At 50.8% G+C, this 23,311-nt stretch overlaps 2 protein-coding genes across 13 annotated transcripts in view; one reads left to right on the plus strand and one right to left on the minus strand.

Annotated features, from left to right (window-relative positions):
• The window catches only part of LOC111813538, a 37,532-nt gene that overhangs the window by 8,205 nt on the left and 6,016 nt on the right, over nucleotides 1-23,311 (plus strand). Inside the window, exons 2-3 of the mRNA XM_023704547.1 lie at nucleotides 13,914-13,997; nucleotides 17,766-17,855. Coding sequence (XP_023560315.1) covers nucleotides 13,966-13,997; nucleotides 17,766-17,855 — 122 coding nt within the window. The 5' untranslated portion in view covers nucleotides 13,914-13,965. The remainder of the gene's footprint in view (nucleotides 1-13,913; nucleotides 13,998-17,765; nucleotides 17,856-23,311) is intronic.
• The window catches only part of Hif3a (hypoxia inducible factor 3 alpha subunit), a 28,467-nt gene continuing 5,553 nt past the window's right edge, over nucleotides 398-23,311 (minus strand). For 2 of the 12 annotated variants that reach the window (XM_004644396.2, XM_023704540.1), the window contains exons 3-15: nucleotides 22,319-22,464; nucleotides 20,748-20,832; nucleotides 20,366-20,478; nucleotides 19,787-19,995; nucleotides 19,325-19,431; nucleotides 19,005-19,152; nucleotides 13,608-13,726; nucleotides 12,630-12,820; nucleotides 11,386-11,490; nucleotides 8,189-8,460; nucleotides 6,822-6,933; nucleotides 5,166-5,247; nucleotides 398-2,790 (exon numbers count right to left, since the gene is read on the minus strand). In XM_004644396.2, coding sequence (XP_004644453.1) covers nucleotides 2,693-2,790; nucleotides 5,166-5,247; nucleotides 6,822-6,933; nucleotides 8,189-8,460; nucleotides 11,386-11,490; nucleotides 12,630-12,820; nucleotides 13,608-13,726; nucleotides 19,005-19,152; nucleotides 19,325-19,431; nucleotides 19,787-19,995; nucleotides 20,366-20,478; nucleotides 20,748-20,832; nucleotides 22,319-22,464 — 1,787 coding nt within the window. In that variant the 3' untranslated portion in view covers nucleotides 398-2,692. Of the gene's footprint in view, nucleotides 2,794-4,145; nucleotides 4,646-5,165; nucleotides 6,753-6,821; nucleotides 6,934-8,188; nucleotides 8,461-11,385; nucleotides 11,491-12,629; nucleotides 12,821-13,607; nucleotides 13,727-19,004; nucleotides 19,153-19,324; nucleotides 19,432-19,786; nucleotides 19,996-20,365; nucleotides 20,479-20,747; nucleotides 20,833-22,318; nucleotides 22,465-23,311 lie in introns of those variants that run through there. The other 10 variants (XM_023704538.1, XM_023704539.1, XM_023704541.1 and 7 more) reach the window with 9 other exon arrangements.

Raw genomic sequence — 23,311 nt, forward strand, 5'->3', positions numbered from 1 at the left:
GATCATGTCACAGAGTTACACATCAGTTCTTGAAATTCATGTGTCCAATGGTCGCATGCATACATAGCATCACATCACAAAGACAAGAAAATCACGACGCCTCCCACCCAAGTAACCTTACACACACACACACACACACACACACACACTCACTTACCCCAGTCATTCCCCCAGACGCTAACTCCCACACAGGAGGAATTATAACTTCCCAGCACAGGTTCACAGAAGTATGTCACAAAGATCTGCACGCATACACAGGATGACAGCACCAGACACACACTGCACATGCCCTCACAGAAACACAGATGCAACACGCACAAAATCAGTATCACGGCCAGCCAGAGCACCCCACCCTGAGTGGCCCCACAGATGAGTCAACACACTGAGCTCTGGTGCCTACCAAGGCAAGGTCTTTATGGTGATTTGGGGGGACATTAGTGGGTTTCAGAGCCAGCATGGCTGGGCCCCTTCCTTAGCACAGTTCCCCCTGATGAAGGCCCATGTCACCCCCCAGAGGAATCAGACCCTTCCCCTCATAGCACCAATCTGGACAGGCCACCCCCTGACAAAACAGTGAGTGGTGCCTCCCAAAGAGGGGGTGAAAGGGTGGTTGGTTTTCCCATTTTAGACAAGAGTAGCACCATCATGGAGGGCAGCTGAGGGTTAGGAGGATATAGCTGATGGTAGAGAGTGGAAGGCCTCGCCTATCTCCCCCTACCCCAAGATAGGCAGGTAGGGCTGTACCTGTGCCTATACTGCTGGAGAAGTTGATTGATTTAGCCTAGACACTGGCTAAAGTCAAGATAAATGGAAGACTGCAGGGCTGGGGTGGGAAGTCGGGGGGTTTCTAGGACAGAGATCTTAGGAATAAGAGATGGGAAGTTCATAAGCAAGGGCCTGGGGGTGTGGCATCTGGAATTGGAAGACTTAAGACCAAGGGCAAGAACTGGGACCAGTTTAGCTGGGGTGGGAAGCCCATAATGGAGTAAGGAAGGTATGGAATTGTGATGTCAGGCTTTACAGGAGTTGGTACCAAAGGGATCTACAGGACAAAGTCTAGATGGTAGAATCAGAAGCATTTGGAATTAAAACTCTAGCACCAGAGACATTTATAGGATGATAAGAGGAAGACTGCAGAACCAGGAAGATTTTGAAGTCACAAGACCCAGGAATCAGAAGAACTGGGGTAAGGTTTAAAACCATAAAATGTATAAGACAGTGTGTAATCAGAAGAAGTTTGAAGACTGAGCCCTAGATCTAGGCTAATCTGGGGTGGCAACATTGGGATCTTGGCGATTTGGAAACTAAGGTATCCATCCTAGGGAACTTCCAGGGTGAGGTCTAGAGTCATAACTTTTGTGGCTGAGTACTAGAAGCAGAGAAGTAGCAGATCATGAGCTCTGGGTCAGAGGATCTTGGAGGGTGCAAGGTCTAGAGATTGGGTAGTTTAGAACTGGTGCATGGTGGAGGCCGTGAGGGCCTGAACCTAAGAAACAGCATGTGCTCTCTGGCTCTGGAAGAACTGATTACAAGGCAGAGATACAAGGCTTATTTTACTTCTCTTTAATGAGTGCAGAGCGTTGAGGAGGAATGAGCTTAGGCACCCTGTGGTTTGGAGTCAAAATGGTTTAGAAATTAAGAGGTCTGAATTTGGAACCAAGATGTCCTACAGGTCAGAAAGCCTGGAGCCAAGCGGAAGCTCCAAGCTGTGGAAGTCTAGAACCAGAAGGAGTTACAGAATGAGCTCCAGGACCAACAGAACCTGGTGGTCCAAGGCTCTAGAGCAAGAGGCAGTTAGAGGTTGTGTAGCTCACAGCAATCTTTGGAACTCAGAATGTTTGAAAACAAGCAGGCTCAGAGGTTTTAAGATCTCAGATGAGAAAGCGCTGAAGATCTCAAGATCTGGAATGAGAGGGTTCTGATGGATGTGAAGTCTGCACTAGACCGTGTCGGAGGCTGTACAGTCGAGCAGCAGGAAAGGTCAGAGGTTGCTCAAGTGAGGCCAGAGCTTGTGTGTTCTAGAACCAACCAAGGTCTAGGCTCTATGGTCTGGAAGCAAAGGCAGTTGGAGGCAACCCCTAAAACAGGAAGACCACGAAGGAAGTCATATTCCAGGTGAGGCTGGAGGCAGTAGGAAGTCCAGAGTGGAAGGGACAGAGAGAACTGGGGCAGTGTGGGAGACTCCCACTCAGAAGTCGCTGGAGGGTGAGGTCTGTCTCGGAACCTGCCCCCATGGACACCTGAGGACCAGAGTCCTACAGTCTTATGGGTCCTCAGCATCTCATAGTCATTAAAAGCCATAACACAAAAGCAATAATAGAAGAGGGACAGAAAGAAATAAGATTGTGGTTATCCATGCTCTCCAGAGCCCAGAAACACAGCTGAGACCCCAGCCCGCTACCCCTAGGTCCCCAAAATAAAGCCAAGAGAAAGGAAGAGTGAGGTAACCACGTGTGGAGAACCCCAAAGAAGTCCTGAGAGCAGGAGGAGGGGGCCAGAGACCCCCTCCCAGAGGTCACTGAGCTGAGGCCACCCCAAAGATCCCCTGAATAGATGTGGACAGAAGGGGCACTGAGGTGGGCCTGAGGCTGGCGGGGCACCCTGGTGAGGCCTACTCCGTGCGTCGTGGCCGGTGTGGAGTGTGGCTGAGGTCCTCTGTGGGTGGGAGCAGGAAGGCAGGAAAGGCGTGAGCTCAGTGGGCCTGGGCCAAGCCTGTGGCCGGTAGGAAGTGGCTCCTGGGCTGGACAGCATCCTCATCTGGGTAGAGAGAGAGCAGCGAGGGGCCCAGGCCTTCTGAGAGAGATGAAAGGTAAATCTTGGAGGATGAGCCCCTCTACCCCATCTCCCCTCCTGGAGCTAGAAAGCAGGGAGGGAGGCAGGCCTGCCTGATTCCATGGCGGCAAAACCTTGAGCAAGGACGGCTGTGGTTAAGAACCTGTATTCAGGGGCTTGGGGTACAATTCAGTGGCAGAACATTAGTTTAGCATGTGTGAGGCTCTGGGTCTCTTCCCCCCTCCCCCGCCACACACACCCAATTTGAATCCAGGTATTGCTCTGTGGAACCTGGGACAGGAGACTTGACCTCTTTGGGCCTCAGTCCCCACCTGTAAAATGGGCTAATAACAGTCCTCCCTCTAGGGCTGCTGGGAGAAGTCAGTGAGCCCACAGGACAAGCTCTCTGACCATAACTAGTGCCAGGGCACATTGGTGAGTGAGCTGGTACCTTTAGGAGGAGCTGCCCCACCCACACTTACTGAGCACCTCCTGGGAGCTGGGCAGAAACTCCCTGCCTGTGGGCTGACATTCCAGAGCAGATGGCTGATGCGATCACGTCCAGACAAGACCTAGCTTGTAACTTGGCACACAGCAAGCGCTCAGTCAGTACTAGCTCCTCATTCACAGCTGTGCCCAGCTGCTGCCCAGGTGGCATGAGTGCGCACAGTACAGTGCAGCCCAGACAGCCCTGCCCTCATGGGTGTCAGAGCCCCAGGTAGAAGACAGTCTGTAGTCAACTAAGGATGCAGATGCCTGGGTAATGATGGACGGGGAGTTTAGGAAGGAACAGAGGGTCCCAAGGGAGGAGTGATACTGGAACTTGGCAAAGAACACAGAAAAGCATTCCTGGCTGAGAGCTGGGATATGCAAAGGCCCTGTGGCAGCTGCCTCAAGAAAGGCAACTTCAAGCCAACACAGCGCCCTCCAGGGGCCCTGTGCCATCTGCCCCTCACCTTTTCCATTCTTTTTATTTTCGTATACCAGACAGACACAGCCCCACCTGGGCACCTTGGTACCTTGGTACCTGCCGGACCCTCTGTCTCTTAACAGTCTGCTCCAGAATTCTTCAATGATAACTCCTTTTGTCTTTGCCTGACTGTCACCTTCTCTGTGAGGCCAACCCTGATCCTACTGCTGAAAACGGAAACCCCCCCTACCCCAGAACTGTCTTTTTTCCCTGGCATGCGTAATCTTCCCCTACTTATTTTCAGCTCTTGCTTTTTTTGGGGGGGGAGTTTGTTTTCATTTTTGTAATACTATTGGGGATGGAACCCAGGGTCTCACACATGCTAGCCATCATTTCTACTGCTGAGCTAAGTATAATCCTACTCCTTTATATTTTTATTTTGATCTAGTTAAATTTCCCAGGCTGGCTTCAAACTGGAACCCTCTTGCCTCAGCCTCGCAAGCAGATGGGGATTACAGGTATGTGCCAGCACATCCAGCTCTCTTGGACCCTTCATTGTGCTTGTTTCTCTGCCATGGTCTTTTTTTTTTTTTTTTTTTTTTTTTCCTTTCTGGAATACTAGCCCCACCAGGGCAGGGATTTCTATGTTTGGTTCTGTGAAACTCAGGTGCCCAGGACAATGCCTGGCACTTCCCACACATTCCATAAATATCTCTGTGTATAAAGAAAAGAGTAAACCAGAAGACAGAGTGACACAGGTTGTGTGATCTGAGATGGAGCAGCAGCCGGGGCCCATGGGAACTCGAGTCCACAGTGAGGAAGCGGATCTTTCTCTGAAGGACACTTGGAAGCCATGGAAGAGTTTGGAGCAGAGGGGCGCCAGGGCAGATGGATGCTTTAGAGAGATCCCTCTAGCTGATCCACGAGGTTTCAGCTAGAGCACTGGGTAGTTTGATAGTTGCACTGGAAATGATACTAACACAAGCGTAACAGCTTGTCCCACGTTCTGAGAGAAGCTGCCAGACCAGCTCGCCACCGTGGCCACAAGTATAGATGTTTCATGACACGGGCCTTATAGGGAAAACTCTGCCGGTATGGCATCTGCACAGGGCCTTGCAACACCTCCTTCAGCTAAGAGCTAGAAGCAGTGGGTCCCAACCAAGAATTGAGGGGGAAACTGAGGCTGCGCAGGCAAACACGGACACAAAGCCTCGCAGCTTGGGATGCCCACAGCTCAGTCCGGCTCCAGAGACCTGGGCCTGGCTCCAACCCCAAAGGGCACCTCACATCTCTGTCCTCCTCGGGGTCCCACCCTGCGCCAGAGCCCAGGAGAGGAGGCAGGGGCTGCCTGTTCCACCAAGGTCACCCTCGTGCTGTGGCGCAGCCCCCGCACCCCCGGGATGGTGCCATCTTCCCCTCCACCATCCAGCACCTCTCTTGGGGACAGGGCCCAGAGCTGTTGCACGTCTGGGTTGCAACTCACCCAAAGGCTCATTCATGTCCAGGAGGTGGGTGGGTGGGTCCTGCTGGATCCCTGGGGTTTGGCCTCCCATCAGGAGGAAACTCTGGGGAGAGAGACAGATCTGCCATCACTACTATGCAAGGAAGCAAGATGGTGCAGTGGTCAGTGCAGGGCACTGTTGGAGTACAGCAGCCTCTTGTGAGCAAGTCAGTGTCCCAGCGTGTCATCTGTGTGTTCCTCCAGAGCCTCTTCCTTGTTTCTCCTATACCCAGGAGGCTGACTGTGTGCACAGACCACAGCACCACACAACCTGGCTGTGGACTTTGCTGGGTGCTGTGGATGGGGCCAGCGGCAGGTGGGGTGGGTGTAGCCAGGGGACACTTTCCCTCCCCAGCTGCTTCCCTGCTGGGTGTCTGGCTACTCTGTCCCTGTGTAGAACACTTCAGCCTCTCTCTGGGACCGACGGTCATCCCATCACGCCTGCAGGCTGAGGGTGGTGCTGGTTCCCACAGGGCCAGCGCTGGCACACCACCAGCCCTGTGGCCGCCCCTGCACCCTGTCCACAGCCTTGTGAGCTGTGCCGCTGCTCGATTCTCCTCAACACCCCATCTGAGTGTGTTACTTCCTGTCCAGATTGGCTGATAAAAGCCGCTTAACCTCGTGTGGTGTGTACCTTGGTAATAACATTTCAGGAGTGTTTCTGAGGATTCTGTGTGTTCATCGTGCAAGGCACTATGTAAAGTCTGCATCTGGCACACAGTAGGAACTTAATAAATGCCAGGAATTGGTATTTCCCAGCACACCCCTGGCGTTCAAACAGCACTCATCAGACTCAAAAGCCTGGAAACCCTTCTGTGGGCACCAAGGAGCCACGAGAGGACCTAGAGGGCGACTGGTGTGACGACACAGTCCAAGCTGGCTTTTAGAAAGTACATTCTGGGCTGCAGATGTAGCTCAATGGCACAGCATCTGCCTGGCAAGTGCAAGGCCCTGAGTTCAAGTATCTGTATTAAAAAAAAAAAAAAGTGCATTCTGCTTGCTGTTGTGCAGAATGGATGGTTACATGAGGCAAAGAGACCAGAGGGCTCTACTTTTTCTTTTTTTAAGGTACTGGAGCTACTGCATGCTAGGCAACCATGTTTTCCAACACCATTAAATGGCATCTCACTGAGTATTAGCCATGGCCGGATACCATGTAACCCTCATGGCAGTCCTGTGAGACACAGCTTTCCCACTTGCCAGATTTAGCTTCTGAGACTCAGGGTTGACACCAGCAGCCTAAAGTGGCAGACCTGGGACTCGAACCCACGTCAGCCTGACTCTCCTGTTTAAAACTCTCGACTCTACTAGATGCCCATGACCAAGCCTATTTTGGAGGGGGGTCCCATGGGAGGGGTCCCATGTGGACAGGGAAGATTCCTACTGGTACCCGCCATCTGCGCTGCTCCCTTTACCTTCTTTGATGGCTCTTCTTGGCATTTATCACACATTGGCAAAGCCTTTTCATACCCATTAGCAGAACTAGAAGACCAAGGTCCTGACTTCAGCTGGACCGTTAATCTTCTGTATGACCTTCAGCCAGCCCCTGGCCCTCTCTGGCTTCCCCATCTATAGAACAAGAAGTTTAAGCCTGCTAGGTTCTGAGGGCCGGAACATCCCTCCAATCCCCAGACATACCAGGCTGACGGGAGGCAGCAGGAAGTTTTCAGGTTCTAGGCTGGGGGACCGTTTGGGGGGTTTCACGCCCAGCAGCTCAACCCCCTCGTCCTCTGAGCTCTGGGCCAGGGCCCTGGAGAATGACAGGCAGGACTCTCAGACGTGACAGAGAGGACCGGGCAGGTGTGGGCAGCAGGGGCAGCAGCGATGAGCACCCATGCATGCTCCCAAGCGCCTGCAAACTCTTCACGCGTGTGCCCACCACCCCATTCGTCCATCCGTCTATCCACCCACACATTCATCCACCTACCCACCAATCTAGATCTCGCTCATCTACCAGCTGATCCACTACCCAGCCAACCTCCCATCCATCTCTCCTTTCATTTATATATCTGCCCGCTCCCTCCCTAACCACCGAGCCATCTATTCACTCATCTTTCCATCCATTCATTCATGTACTCACCCATTCAGTTGCTATTCCATGCTGCTACCCATCCATCCAGTGGTCCATCCTTCCACCTGTCCTTCCACCCACTCACCATCCATACTTCCATCCACCCACCTGTCCCTCTGTCTGCCTACTCACTACGTTCATCATTTCCTGCCCTTGTGTACTTATTAGTGTGTTTATTAGGCACCCAGTGTGTAACCGTCCCCAAGCTGGGAGCGTTGCGAGACCGAAAAGTGACCTCTCCCGGAGACTAAACAGGTACATGGCTGCACTTCAGAGAGCAAAAGCTTAGGAAGGAGGACACTGGCTGTTCCTAAATTATATGCAAACAGCATCTGTGCCTGTGTCTGTGGGTGCGAGTACATTAGAAAGAGTCCACAGCTTTCAGTAGGTTCTCCAAGGTATTAGGAAGCGTAGTGGTACTTTCTCAGAGACCGTGGCAGTGTCTTCTTTTCCAGAGCTGGGGCCTCACATGTGCCAGGCAAGTGCTGTACCACTGAGCTATACCCAAGCCCTTTTTATTTTTTTTGTTATTATCACTGTTATTATAGTACTGGGGATTGGGCCCAGAACAGCGTTCTATGACTGAGCTATACTTCCAGCCCCATCTTTTTTCAGTTTTCTTTTGAGACAAGAGAGAAGGTCTCATTAAATTGCCTAGGCTGGCCTGAAACTTGCGGTGCTCCTGTCTTGGTCTTCCGAGTAGAGAGGATAACAAGTGTGTGCCATCGTGCCTAGCCATGTCTTCATTATTGCAAAAACTGCCCCTAAGTCAGATAGCAGTATGTCCCTCAGGGTTGATCCCTGGATGCAGTGGGGTTTAGATGAAAAACCAGAGCAGCAGAGGGGGCTCCAAAAGGCCGGGAGGTGAGGACAGACCAGGCCTGTGCTGGAGACCTTTAGGCCCCATTAATGCCCCCCTTCTACTGTCGCTCACCTTTTCCGAGCCCCAGCAGTGGTGGAGGATGCTGAAGGGTCCCCTCTGGAAGGGCTGGAGCAGCTCAGTCGAGGGTCACTCCCCCATCGGGGCAGCAGAGCAGGCTCAGGGGTCGGGGGCGACAGGCCATGGAAGCTCTGTGCGCGGGGCCGGGGCACAGTCCCTGGAGGACCTTGGTAGGCCCTGGGCAGCTGCTCACTGGAGCTGAGCTGGAAGTCATCATCCATGGAGATGTAGGGGGCCAGCATCTCCAAATCCAAAGTGTCGGCACCCTGTGGAGAGTGGGCAGGGCGGACTTAGGGCAGGAGCTCAGGCCCTAGGTGGCCTGGGTGGGGTCTCAGTTCCACTTTGATTCTGAATCACATGCCTGAGGCCCAGAGTCTGAGCTTCAGTCTCCTCATCTATAAAATAGGTCTAAGGAGCAAGCTAGCTTCCTGGATCCACACCATGGTGTAGCCCATGGCACTGTGACCAACACTGACCTGGGGAACGACAGGAGGTGATTTTGTGTGACTTCTGCTTTAGGCTATAAAACACGCAGTCCCCCACATCCCACAGCTGGGGTTAGGGGAAGCAAGTCTGTGGAGGGGTCCACAGGGACCTGAGACCTTTCTCCAACAGCCCAGTGAGCAACCTTGGGAGTGGATCCTCCAGTCCTAGCCGAGCCTTTTTTTTTTGGTGGAACTGGGGATTGAACTCAGGCCCTTGCGCTTGCCTGGGAAGCACTTACTCTACTGAGCTATCTCCCCAGCCCACGAGCCTTTTGATGACTGAGACTCGTGAGAAACTCCACACTGACTCCCTCCTTCCCTCACTCTCTCTGGCCACCTTCATGGCTCTTGGACCCCTGAGCCTCAGGAGTTACATGAGGTCTTACAAATGCTTGCTACTTTAACCTGCTAAGTTCTGGGATAACTGATTATCTAGAAATAAATACAAGATTTTTGCCAGTGAGAGTGGCAGTGTGCTAAAAATATCAAGGAGTGACTGGAACTGGGCAGGGCTGAAGGACTCATTTGTGCATGTTAAAGAAATCCTAAATGGCCCGAGCTAATAAGGATTGGTGAGAATCTGAAACATGGCACCAGGGAGGCTGGGAGGCAGTGAGCGTGCGGTACGAGACCTGGAGCGTTCCCCGCGCATGGCGTGGCAAGTTTAGCAACACTGCTGCCTCTACTTTGGCGGAAAGGAGAAAAGGGAACCAGCGAACTAGGTGCTCAAGCTGAGATTTCTAACCAGAGTGTCGAAAGTTTCCAGCCCCTGCCTGATTCCCTCTTGAGACCTGGGCTAAAAGGAAGAGGAGAGAGAAACTAAAGGAAGAAATGGCCTGGGGGTAGTCCTGCATCCTCTAATCCTAGCACTCTGGGAAGCTGAGAAAGGAGGATCACAAGTTCAAGTCCAGCCTGGGCAATTTAGTGACTTACTAAGTCCCTGTCTTAAAATAACAGAAGACAGGCTGAGGATGTGGAGTGTAAAGGCTTTAGATTCAATCGTTAGTAACACACACACACACACACACACACACACACACACACACACACTCGCAAAGGAGCTAGGGTTTGAAGACTGAGTTGGCAACCTCTCTGTGAGGTAAAGAATGAATTAACTTTTCCCCAAAGAACTCTTGCCTTTGTCCTAACTCCTCAGAGGTAACCTTGAAGCTCTTGGAATTTCCCAAGTGACATCAATGTCTTTGCTATTAATCATCCACTCCTTGAACCACACTTGATAACTTAGGCCATTAGAGTGACTCAGGATGGTTTATGCTAATGAGGTGATTTGGGGCGGGAGCTGCCGTGCCAGGAAGACCAATCGTGATTCAAGGGCTGAGGCTTTGAGTCCCATGAAATCAGTCTGATAGGAAACGAAGAGAGAGAGAGAGCCTTTGCAAATGGAAGGGGATTGAGAGAGGGGGTTGGGAGGATTTTAAAACGAATTAAGATGTGCTAAGCTCTGCACACATACTGCTGCCTAAAATGAATGTCAACCTTATGCATTGGAAACGTACTAATAAAAACATTTTTAAAAGGGATGAAACCCTGGAAAGGTCACAAGACTCTGGATGACCTCAACTAAGAAAGAAAGAAAAGAAAAGAAAAGAAAAGAAAAGAAAGAAAGGTAAATCAATCAGGAAAGGTGGGCTTGCCATGAAAAGATAATTCAATACACATCCAATAGCTTAGCTATCCGTGCGCAGGGAACAAAACCTCAAAGCCCTGCTCGCCAGGCCCTGGGCGTTTCTGGATCCCAGATCCCCAGGAGGGTAATGTGTCTCCAGGGACGCAAACACTTTCCACGCGGAACCTTTCCAGTTCCAGGAGCTACCTGCTGCCTTTCTTCCATAGTTACTCTGATTCGTACTCTTTTCCTATAGTTCAGTGACAGCTGCTTGCAACTTAAATGGCATTTTGGTTAGCGGAGGACTGCAGATGTGGATGGTGGTCTACAAGATTATAACCTCGCCCAGTTCTTTTTTTGTGTGGAAGCAAGTCTTGCAACACAGGGAAACTGAGAGGGGAACTTCAAGCTAAGAGACCCTGAGCAAGCCTACCCAGCCAGGGCTGGGCCTGTAGCTCAGCGCTACACAGGAGGGGATCGAACTACAGCAGCCTGAGGCTGAAAGCTTTGCTGAAACAGCCACTTAAAGAACTGAGCTAGGGCCAGGCCCCTAACGCTACACAGGAGGAAGGAGGAAGGCAGTACAAGGCCCTGGTTCCATAACCAACACCACAAAAGCCAAACCAAAACAAAATGACACCCAACGAAGCTGCTTCCCAGCTCCTGATTCAGAAATCACGTGACACAATAAATGTCAGTTTGAAGGTAGTAAGTTTTGGGCAATTTGTTATGTAGCAATATGTAACTGATACCTCTTGCCTCTGTCACCTTAGCATACGTACTTGATCAACTGTCCCTCCTAACATCCTTGTTCATCCAGCCAACCAACCAATGGTCTGTCTACCCAAGTATCCATTCACATAGCCATCCATTCAGCCAGCCAGCCAAGCATCTGCCTAAACCTCATCTATCCACCTACCACCATCCATGTAATAAATACAGTGATTCATCCACCCACCCACCCACCCACCCATTCATCCATTCATCTATTCATCCCTTTAGCTACACCACCAGCCCGCCTAAAGCCTGATGTCAGTCCCCAGAGCATAGAGTAGACTATTTTCCACATCAGCCTGCACCTGAGCTATGTCTAGGTCGCTGTCCTCAGACTCCGGGTTCTTCCCCGCAGCACAGAGCCTGTGTGTGTGCTCTACACCTACGAGCAGTTCCTCTGGGAGATCAGCCTGCGGGGAACAGAGCAGAGACAGGGAACTCATCAGACTGGGAAGTGTCAACAGTGAGACATTCTGGAGCTCAGGGTTGAAGTGAGGTTCAAATGTCAAGATTACTGGGGCACCAGGGGGTCCAACAGGAAATGCAGGGCAGCCTGTGGTGTGCTGGGGTGGCTAGCCTGCAGTGTACATGGGTCAGAGCACCTGGGTACATGCTGAGCAACAGGACAGAGTAGGAAAGTAAAAAAGACTAAAACCTGAATCTTAAGACATTCAGGCCCTCTGAGGTTAAAATTTTTGGGGTCCAGAGTCTATAGACTTTCCTGGGATGCAGGGTGAGGCCAAAAGTCAATTGTCTTTCTCCAGTGCAAGGTATTTTCTTGGAGTAGAAGACAGAGATGAGGACAATGAGTAGCAGGTAACGGAGCCCACAGAGGTCAACAAGTCGACTATCCATCCACACTGTGGTAGAAAGGGTTGCCACTAAACTGGGTATGGGGGCGCGTGCCCTAATCCCAGCACTTGGGAGGCAGAGGCAGAAGGATTGCTATGCATTGGAGTCCAGTCTGGGCTACATAGCAAGATCCTGTCTCAAAAAAATTAAAAAAGAAAGGGCTGCTGATAAAGTCTGCTGTAGAGCTGTGAATGCCAGACCCATCCTTCTTTCCTGTGAATGTTCTTTTCTTTTCTTTCTTTTTTTTTTTTTTTTTCTTTTTTTTGCGGAACCGGAGATTGAACTCGGGCCCTCATGCTTGCCAGGCAAGGACTTATTCTACTGAGCTATCTCCCCAGTCCCTTCCTGTGAATGTTCTCATGTTGCCCTCCCAGGGACCAGTGATGTGGCTCCTTGTTCTCGTACCAGTGAGCTCACTAAGGCCTCAAGGAGTCACTTGCCCAGCATCACAGAGCTGGTAAGGAGCAGATTCAGGATTTGAACCCAGGACTCAGTACATTAAGGCATGAGTTAAAACATTCTGGGGATTCCCAACCCAGATTGGGACTGGACTCTAGAATCTCACAGTTGAAGAATCTAGAATCCGCGTCTTAAACAAACTCTGGCCCCATCTCTTCCCAACCTTCCCGTTCAGCAGATAGAGAAACTGAGGCACAGAGAGCAACAGGGCTCAAGCCCTGGGCCTGGGCCTGCTTACCGGGACAGGACTCTGTGGGCGCTGGGCGGCTTGTGGTGTGCTGGGGGTAGTGGTTCCTACAGCCCCATCCAGGATGGGTGCCAGGAGGCGGCGGAGGTCTGGGCTACAGAAGCGGCGGGGGTCAGCAGCCAGGGTGGCCTCGCTCAGGGTGGGGGGGTACAAGAAGGCCAAGATCCGGGGACCTGGAGCATCTGCAGGATGTCAAGGACACACAGTGACCATCCAGACCTGCAGACCAGACCCCCCCATACTAAGGCCAGGGAACACCACCAGTTAGGACAGCTGCTGTTCTTTGGGATGGAGAGAAGGGACCCCACTAAGTGCAAACTTTCATTGCCAGATTGTGGGGAGGCCCTGAAGGATCCAGGAGGAGAGCTCCAGGGCCTAAAATTACACTCAGCTCTTCAGCTCTGGGGGGTTCATGTGGTAAGAAAGAAAACAAAACTGGCCCAAGCCCCAAGGACATGTGAAGTTCCCCAGAGGTCAAAATAGCCAGCTCTGAGCTCCAAAAGGAAAGGGTATCAGCAATTGCACCTTACACCCACAAGTATAAGCGGCCAGCAACAGCCTGGAGAAGGCGAGACCGGATGGTGGGAAGGAAGATGGAAGAGGGAGAAAGGGGCCACTTCTGAGGGTCAAGATTATTGGAAGCCAAAAAGCAGTGCGGTGTGAGCCACAGGGAGCCATAGCAGGACTCAGAGCAGAGGATGAGAGGAGACTGAAGCAATCATCCCATAGATGTAGAGGAAAGGGGATGGTGGGAGGGAGAGAAGAGCATTCTGGGCATGTGCAAAGGCCCTGAGGCCAGCAGGACTCTGGCTGGTGTGTCCCAAGAGCTCGGAGAGAGCTCGCATGGGTTCAAGAGTGAGTGACAAGCAAAAGGAGGCAGGAGTCGGGTCCTCCAGGGCTTCGTGAGCCATATCGAGACGCTCAGGCTTCCTCCAAGGGTCGGGGGGACACAGCAGCCCTGCTCCATACCAAGCCTGTCCCCAGGTCTCGGGGCATCCTTCTGAGAGGAGGTGCCACGCTGAGAGGGTCTGCGCGAGTGTTGCTCAGTTTGCTCCAGGGACAGCACCACTCCGGTCTCTTCCACCCGGCTGCGGTACAAGGTAGAAAGAGGGGTAAGAGTCAGGGTCCTCCCTGCCAGCCCAGACAGCCCCTGCCAGCCAGGTCCTAGTAGAGAATACAGTCGCCTCAGAGGCTGGAGGGGGTACTGCAGAAAATAACCTGCAACAATGTTAGCCTGTCAGGAGGTGACTTTTGTTCACTGCTTGTTATTATATAGGTTGAGATAACTTGGAAATCCAAAATCTGAAACCTTTGGAGGACCAACGTGATGCCACTGTGGAAAGTTCCATCCAGTGACAGGTTTGTTTCATACACAGAATTACTTAACAGTTGTCTACAATGACTTTCATGCTATGTGTATAAGGTGTGCATGAAACAAAGGGATTTTTTTTTCTTTTTTTTTTTTTGTCTTTCTGAGACAGGGTTTCACTGTGCAGTTCAGGCTGGCTTTGAACTCACTTTGCAGCACAGGCTGGCCTTGAACTCGCAGCGATCCTCCTACCTCAGCCTCCGAGTGCTAGGATTACAGGTCTGTGCCACCATGCCCAGCCATAAGGAATTTTGTGTTTAGATGTGAGTCCCCCATGAAAACTCATTATATATAAGCAAATATGCCAAAATCCAAACTCTTAAAACATGCCTTTTTTTTTTCAGATAAAGAATTTAACCTGTAATAGTATTCCAAAGACAGTAAAAGAGGGTGTGGTGGCACAGGCCTGTGACCCCAGCACTTGGGAGGCTGAGCCAGGAGGATCAGGAGTCGGAGGCCAGCCTGGGCTATGCAGTGAAACCCTGTCTCAAAGTAACAAAAAAGAGTAAACTTAGAACAAATGACAGTTAAGTTTGTCAGTTCCCAAGCTGCTTTTGCGGAAGGAAGGGGAAAAAAGAGTTGGCATCTGGTGCCAGCTGGGAAGAGGGAAGGGAGACCGGGGCTGGATCCCAAGCACTGAGAGACACGGGAGTGAACTGCAGGGTCAGAGTGGGGGAGAACTGGGATGAGTGAGTGAAGGCCCTGAGCACTAACTAGTCATGATAATTTACTTCTAAACATCTGCTACATACGTCATTGATGAAAGACATATATATTCTTCACTATGTTACCAAATAAGAAGAATTCATAGGGCTACATTTTTGTGAATAAGTGTTTATTTAGGAAGCTTCTATTCATAGACATTTTTCAAGCTGAAGGGAACAGGTTTCTAAATCCATCCTTCCTATGTCCCCACGTCTCCGGGCTCATGGTCTCCAGCTGCGGAGACACTGTGCATGCTGTCAGGACACAGTAGCTTCTTCAAAAAAAAATTTTTTTAAATGTATTTGATACAGGGTTTCACTGCACAGCTTGGACTCATAGTGATCCTCCTATTTTCAGCCTCCCCAGCACTGGGATTACAGGCATGCACCACCACTCCTGTTCTCAGGGGCCGGCTCAGTGCACCAAGGGGGTGGGGCCAGCACAGCATGAGGTGCCGGGGATTGAACCCTGGCTCTTGTGCTTGCCTAAGCAGGAGCTTAGTCCACTGAGCTATCTTGCCAGTCCTATTGGGCACAGTAGTTTTTGAAGAATTAGATCATGGAGCTGAGGACCGTGCTCGCATCTGTATCTCATTAGCATAACACCCTACAAGGCAGAAGGTGGCCTGGTCTTCTTCCCCATTACTAAATCCATCAGAGCCTGGAAACATCCCAATTGAGGCTACGCCAAAGCTACCCAGTCTTCCTGACAGTTGCAGCCTGCACAGTGGCATGTTTGCCCGTACCGGGATGAACAGACAGAAAGAGGAACACTGGTATACATCCAGCTGCAAGCAGGCACAGGCATGCATACACGCTGTACACATACATGCACGTTCACCACACTGTGCTCACTCTCGTTCACACCACAGGCACCTGTAGTCACAAGGTCCCATGGGGGGTGGCTCGTGTTCATAGCCAATGGCCTGGCTCCAAATGCCACCTCTGATACTTACAAGCTGTGTGACCTTGAACATGTGGCTGAACCTCTCTGGATTTCAATTTCCTCCTTTTTTTTTTTTTTTTTTTTGTGCAGAACTGGAGATTGAACTCAGGCCCTTGTGCTTGCCAGACAAGTGCTTATTCTACTGAGCTGTCTCCCCGGCCGTTCAGTTTCCTATTCTGTCAAGGGGGAACAACAACAGTACCACTTTCCCAGGAAGTTGTTAATATATGCAAAGTGCACAGTACTGGCCAGGCAGGTGGTGGAGAGTATGTGTATACTAGTGTTTCTGTTTTTGTTTTTTTACTGAGCAACTACTGTGTATGAGGCATTGTGCTAGGCACAAGAGATTCAGCAGTAAACCAGATAGACAAAACCCGTGGCCCTCATGGGGACTGCATGCTATTGGGAAAAAAAGACAGACTTTTAACAAAATATATTATTTTTGTGTTAAGCATATCTACATCTTTTTATTTTTTTAAGTAAAATGCTTGCACTTGGTTAGCCAGGATGGAGGTGTACTGTAAGATACACACTAGATTTTTTAAACTGTGCATTAAAAGAGGATCTGGAGGCCGAGTTTGACTTAGTGGCAAAACACTTGCCTAGCGTGCCTAATGCCCTGGGTTCAGTTCCCAGACCCACATCCCACATACAAAGATCTAAACTAGCTAAATAAGGATTACACATGAAAATGATTTTTGATCATACTGTATGTGTATCTACCCCCAATCAGACTTCCTTTTACAATTAATTTTATTTTATTATTCACCTTCATGCAGCTATTAGAAAATTCAAAATGGGGGCTGGTGAGATGGCTCAGTAGGATAAAGAACATACCAAGAACAAACTTAGCAAATCACACGGACCATGGTTCAATCCCCCAGCACCACAAGCCAGCCAGCCCTGCCCCCTGGTGGGCTGAGCTGGCCACACACACACACACACACACACACACACACAAATAAATAAATAAAAATTAAAAAAAAAAGAAAATTCAAAATGATACAAGTGGCTGGCATTGTGAGTTTATAGGACAGTACTGGGACAGTGATAAGCACTAGGGAAAAAAGTGGAGCAGAGAAGAGTATATGGGTGGGCCATATAAGTGTATGGTTAATCTCTCAAGGAACTGCCAAACTGTTTTTCAAAGTGGCTGCACCATTTCTGCATTCCCACCAGGCATGTGCGAGATTTCTACTTGCTCCACATTCTTAATATCAAGTGTCCTAAAATACAGCTGCGGCTGTGTAAAGGGGAGTCAAAAAAGGCCTGGCTGAATATACAAGTAAATGGGATTACAAGTATTTTTAAGGACTCTGGAGTAAAAGGTATAGAGCGCCAAGAGAGAAAATAGGGAGACCTGACTGCATGTGGGGGTTCAGGAAGTGATGTCTGAGCTGAGACTGGACAGATGAGGGGACAGGACCCCTCATATGGGGAGGAGGAGAAACAGAAGGGCATTCTGGGTAGGGAGAACCGCATGTGCAAAAGTCCTGAGGTTTGAAGAGCAACTGCGAAGGGTGAGGCAGGAGTCCCATAGGGCCTCGGGCTTTTTACCAAGGGTACTGGGGAGCCACAGAAGGGCTCCCAAGCAGCACAGAGACATGAAGTGTGAAGCGATTTGTATTTCAGGACACTTGATATCAAGAATGTGGAGCAAGTAGAAATCTCATACATGCCTGCTGGGAATGCAAAAATGGTGCAGCCACTTTGAAAAAGAGTTTGGCAGTTCCTGGAGAGATTAACTGTACACTTATATGGCCCACCTGTTCCACTCCTCGACGTTCACCCGAGGGAGGCAAGAACATGTGATCTCACAAAACCCCGGATGAGAATGTTTACAGTAGCTGTTTTGGTGATCACCCAGAAGAGCACACAGCCCCAAGTCCTCCAAGTGGTGATAGGTACATGAGCTACAGTCCATTCATACTGTGGAATGCACTCCAGTGTTCCAAAGGAGCTACTCATCCGTACTGTGGCATGGGTGAATTTTAAATAGTCCTAGACCTACAGTGGTTAAATGGATGTTTTCAACTCTACAGTCGTGCAAAAGCAGTATGCATTTAGTAGAGACAATACTTGTGTTTTGCCTTTTGATCTTTTCCCAGGCTGGTGACACACAGCACAGTGGCCCCTCGTGATGCTGGAGGACTTCAGCTCTATGGTTTGCCATGGTTCTGGGCTATGGGGTTTGGTAGGTCAGTTGTATTCGATACACTTTTGAATTACAATATTTTTCATCTTATAGTGGGTTTGTCAGGAAAGCGGGGATGCATCTGTATATCATGCTAAGGTAGCTAGAGCCCCAAAGGCAGCACACTATGATGCCCTGTATCCAGCATTCTGGAGAAAAGCAAAACTTTAGGGTCAGCGCACTGGGCAGTGGCTGCCAGGGGCTAGAGGCAGGAAGGGGGTGCCTAGGAGAATTTCTTGGGTGAATACACTATTCTATAGCTTGCTACCATATAGAATGTGGTAGTGGTTACACAATTGCATGCATTTGTCAGAACTCACAGAACTGTGTAAGAATTGCCTGTATATATATTTTTAAATTTTTTTTTATTTGTGTGTGTGTGTGTGGCCGGCTCGGCCCACCGGGGGGCGGGGCGGGCTGGCGTGTGGTGCTGGGGGATTGAGCCGTGGTCCCTGTGCTTTGCTGGGCTTGTTCTGGGTGGGTGCTTTGGACCGCTGAGCCATCTCACCAGCCCTTTTTTTTTTTTTTGAGACGATTTCACTATGCAGTTCAGGCTGGCCTTGAATTCACTTTGTAGCCCAAACTGGCCTTCACAGCAATCCTCCTGCTTCAGCCTCCTGAGTGTTGGGATTACAGCAGTAATGTAAATGTAAATTGTACTTCAAATTTTTAAAAGAAAAAAAAAAAATCTCTTTGAATTTTTTTCCCCTGGTGGTGGTGGTACTGAGGACTGAGTTTAGGGCCTTCATACTGAGCTACATCCTCAGCCCTTCTTTTATTTTTTATTTAGAGACAGGGTCTCACTAAGTTGCTAACTTGCCCAGGCTGGAATTGAACTTGCAATCCTCCTAACTCTGGCTCCCAAGTGCTGGGCTTATAGGCATATACCACCATGCCCAGTGCATTTCTTATTTTAACTTAGAGTTCTTTTTAATTAAATGATCAGTGCATTCATACACATGCATGTGTACATAGAGACATATGGTATGGATTCACATGGCCACATATGTTCCACATATATGTACTGTGCACGTCCTCACACACTTCTGCATAATACACATGCACACATGTATATATACAGACACACATACACACTTACCCATACACACAGACCAGCCCCATGCACACTACCACCCCGCTCTCCTCTGCTCACCTGATCAGAAAGTGGACACAGATGATACTCTCTGACTGGGGTCCTCGGCCCCCTGACACCACTGTGGCCTGAGTCTGAGTCCACAGGTAGCCACCACTCCGGGCCAGGAAGCGGTACTGTCCCGTCACTGCCTGGCCCTTGCTCAGCACTGGGGAGGGGGTACAGAGGGGTCAGAGCCACAGAAGGGCACCTGGGACCTGGAGGTAAGGGGTCAGTGGCCAGAGAGGATAAGGTTCCATAAGGCTTGGGGGAGACAAAAGCTCCCTGGGGGCTGGGGAGCTGGGGGCGGCTGATTCTGGCTGGGGAAATAAGTCACATACAGGTGTGAATGCTCTTGCTGACCGCATCTGAGTCCAGGGCGTGGATGTACTCATAGGCCGAGCAGCCAATCAAGTCATCTGGGCTGTAGCCAGCGACCTCTGCAATCCTAGGGTGGGATGGATGGGTCTGGTCAGGGCTCAGTGCTGAGGCGGAGGGAGGGAGGGAGGAGAGGAGAGCTGAGGTCATGGCACAAAGCCAGCAAGATGACAGGCAGGGTTGTAAGAGAGAGAGGAGAGTAAGACAAAAAAGAGGTGTGGGGTACCGAATATTAGCCCCCAAAGTGTCCACATCCTAACTGTTGGAATGTGTAAAGATGATGGCTGACAGACAGAAGGGACTTAAGATCTTGAGAGAGAACAGATGTATTCACAGAGAGACAGACCAGCAGACACTGGGAGAGGGACAGATGGTGTCAGAGAAGGAAGGGAGGAGGGTAGAGTGGGCCTCTGGGCACTGCCAACCTCTCATCGCAGTAGGTGAACTTCATGTCCAGGCTGTGGCGGCTCAGGAAGGCACCCCGGCCCAGCGGGGGCTCCAGGCTGCCTGGGTGGGGGATGGCCTCACAGATGAGCACCAGGCACTGCAGTGGGGGCTCGGAGCTGGGGCTCCCCGCCAGGGCTGTGTGACCCGGGGGCTTGTAGGCCCTCATGTGTCCAGAGCAGTGTAGCACCTGGGGGTGGAGCGAGTGTGCTGGGCTTGCATCTGGGCCTGGGGCTCCCCAGGGGGCTGTGAAGGAGAAATCCCTGAGGATCTCAGAGGGTCGGCTTTGGGGCACTCTGGGGACGCCCATATTCCAGCTGTACAGAGACTCCATGTTCTGAGGACCCCTTTAGAACTAGCCTGAAAAGTGTTACAAGGACCCCTACAGCCCATCCCCACAAATATCCAACTTCCTACATGCCCTACAGTCCTCCTAGGTTCACCCTAAGGCCTGCGCAGGATACCAAACCAATAGACAGACTCCCACACTTGTGAGAACTTCTGGGTGCAGGCCCCACCCCAGGCTGTCCCTGCCCACCTCCAGGTCAGGCCCCACCCACCTTCCAGGTGGCTGCCTTGAGGTTGAGGGTGCGCCCGCGACTGGTGAGGGTGCTCTTCATGCGCAAGGAGAAGCACCGCTCAGTGGGGGCCTCTGGCTTCTTCTTGGACAGGCCTAGAGGCGCCGGGATGGTGGGCGTGTCACCAAGTAGCTGCAGAGGGCCCAATGCCCTCCAGCACTTGGATGCTAAAGGCGTCCAGGCTCAGCCCCAAAACTGGGACCTAGAGCCACAGAGGGTCCTCCAGAGGTAGGATGTAAGGCCTCAGACCCCTTGGCTGGACTTGTCAAGGTCTAATGTTCTAGAGGAGGGGATATGCTAGGGGAGGAGGTGGGCCTCAGTTTCCTCCTCTGTAAAATGCTGGCATGGCCTCCAAGACACTCACTGGGCCTGGGAGTCAGGGCATCCTGGAGTTCCTCTTGGTCACAGGGATGGATGAAATCAAAAATACTGTGTCCGATGAGCTCCAGCTGTGGAGAGAGGTGGGGCAAGAGCATTGGGGGGATCCGGTCTCCCCTTTCTCCTGCTTAACACTCCTGCCTCAACCAGCCTGGCTGCTCCACCAGACTTCTTGCTCACTCATTCATTCATTCATTCATTCATTCATTCATTCATTCATTCATTCTCTAAGCAACCATATATTCAGCACCTATGTATCGGGCCCTCTTCTAAAATGTAGAGATACATCAGTGACCACCCAAACAGATCTCTGCCTTGAAGTACTTGCTGGACAGTCAGGCAAGACAGTCAATAAAGCAAAACAATAGATAGGAACAACAGGACAAATAACAAGGAGATAAAACTAAGGCAGGGCAAAGTGATACAACAATAGGATTTGTTTAGAGAAAATAGCTCTGGGCAGCTTTTTTGAGGAGTTGACACTGGAAAATTTTGCTGAAAGAAAGCAAGTGAGGTGGGCTTGTGGCTCCTTGGGCTAAGGGCGTTATTAAAAAAGGGGAGCAGCAAGCTCAAAAGCCCTGAGGTGAATCACACACTTTAGTTTAGGAAATGAGTTTAGTTCTGGGAGGAGGGACACAGATGAAAGAGGACTCACAGGTGGCAGAATGACATCTTATTCCTCTAAAAGGACCTCTTGTAGCTAGGTTTGAATCCTGGCTGTGCCACTTCCTAGCTTTAGGTCCTTGAGACACTGACCTCTCTGAATCTAAGAGCTCAAAGCAACAGAAAAAGTAGTACTAGGAGTGGGGTTTGTGATAGGGGAGAGAGGTCAGCTCTGGAACCAATGTATGTAAAATAGGAAAGGAATAGAAATTCCATTGGGGGAGTTTTTGAGGCACGATTAATGGTTAATTAAAACAGTTCTGCTTTCTACATGTCTCTTGTCTGTAGCTCCCCATCTCCATAGGTCCTGTCCTACTTTTGTTCTCCTGCCTAAGATCAGCATCCACTCCTTGCCGATCCCCCAACCCATATCTCACTCTCTCTCATGAGAACCCCATGAGGGGTCTTTCCAAAATGTACACGTGATTGTCCTTCCATGACTCTCCATGCCCTAGACACAAACCTTCTCACATTATCTGCTCTCTGCTGACCTCTCTAGCCTCTTCTCTCTCAGCTTCTCCCACTGTGCTGTGCCTCTAGCCCTGAGACATTGCCTTATTTCCCCCAAACACCTCCAGGTGTTTTCCTGTTCTGCTTTCTAACCTGAACATTCCTGATCTTCACTGGTCACCCATTTCCCAGTCTTTTGACTCGAAGTCCTTCACATGTCAGCTCAGATGTCCTTTTCTCCAGGAATCCCTCCACCTGCGCTCCCTAGGCATAGGCAGGATGAGGTACCCCTCCCCCATTTTCCATATCCCTAGGCTGTTCCATCTCAGCACTGACCATTCTGTGCCTTGGTGTCCTGTGACACACCCATCCCCCTCTGTGGCCACTCACCATGCTATTCCCCCAGTGTCCCACACAGGGCCAGGTACAGAGCAGGCAGCTCACCTGACTGAGGCCTAGGTGTTTGCTGACATTCTCTGACAGGTAAGCCATGTCTCCCTCAGCAGTGAGCACCATGACGAAGCCCTCCAGGGCCTTCAGGTAGCAGGCATCCAGTGGTTCTCCCTTGGCTCCCATCTGGTTCCACTCCCCTGGTCCCCAGGGCAGGGGGATGGAGGTGTCACTCATCAGTCCTGGGCCCACCCTGGCTGTCTATCCCCACCCAGGATCTTCCCCACATACCCCCAGGTAAATGGGGGCACATCATGGTGGCCTGGAGTGCCAAAGATGAGGGCAGGACACTGAGGTTCCCCAAAGGACACAATTCTAAGGGGTGGTCTTCTAGAGGGCAGAACTCTAAGAAGATAGAACTCCCAGGGGTCAAAATTCAAAGGGGTCAGGGCCATGGTGAGGTTTGGAATTCTAGGGATGGGGCAGCACCCCCCTGCTAGGAGGGCAGGACTTTCTAGATGTAGAATTCTAACAGTCCCTAGCAGGACATCTGAGGGACAGAATTCCAAGGGGCAAACCTGTCAGAGGGGTAACATTCTATGAGGCAGGAAACTAGTGGGCAGTGACTACCAGAGGATGACTATTTCCTCCAAAATCAAATCTTTTTAAGGCCCCAGGATTCCAAGGCATGTGAGAGTCAGAGAGAGAGAGAGAGAGAGAGAGAGAGAGAGAGAGAGAGAGCCTCCTGCAGAATGGAATTCTAGCTGGGTGGAAATTCAAGAGGAGGGCTATTTCAGAACAAGCTAAAGATGGGGAAGAGCGGCGGAAAAGGGGAAAAAGCCGTCAAGAGGTTAAAAACTGGGTAGTGGAGCCTCCCAGAGGTATTTATTGTTAAGGGACAGAGCCTACCCCCAAACGTCTCCTAGGGGGCCAAATCGAGGGCTGAGGAGCTGCAGGGAATTATCTGGCCTCAGCACTAAGACGGCAGGGGTTCTCAAAGGAGTGTTCCCAGGGGCGGGGCCTCAACATGATAGACAACTATGGGGG

Source organism: Octodon degus, unplaced genomic scaffold, assembly GCF_000260255.1.
Source record: "Octodon degus isolate 3935 unplaced genomic scaffold, OctDeg1.0 scaffold00197, whole genome shotgun sequence".
In the NCBI taxonomy this organism is placed as follows: domain Eukaryota; kingdom Metazoa; phylum Chordata; class Mammalia; order Rodentia; family Octodontidae; genus Octodon; species Octodon degus.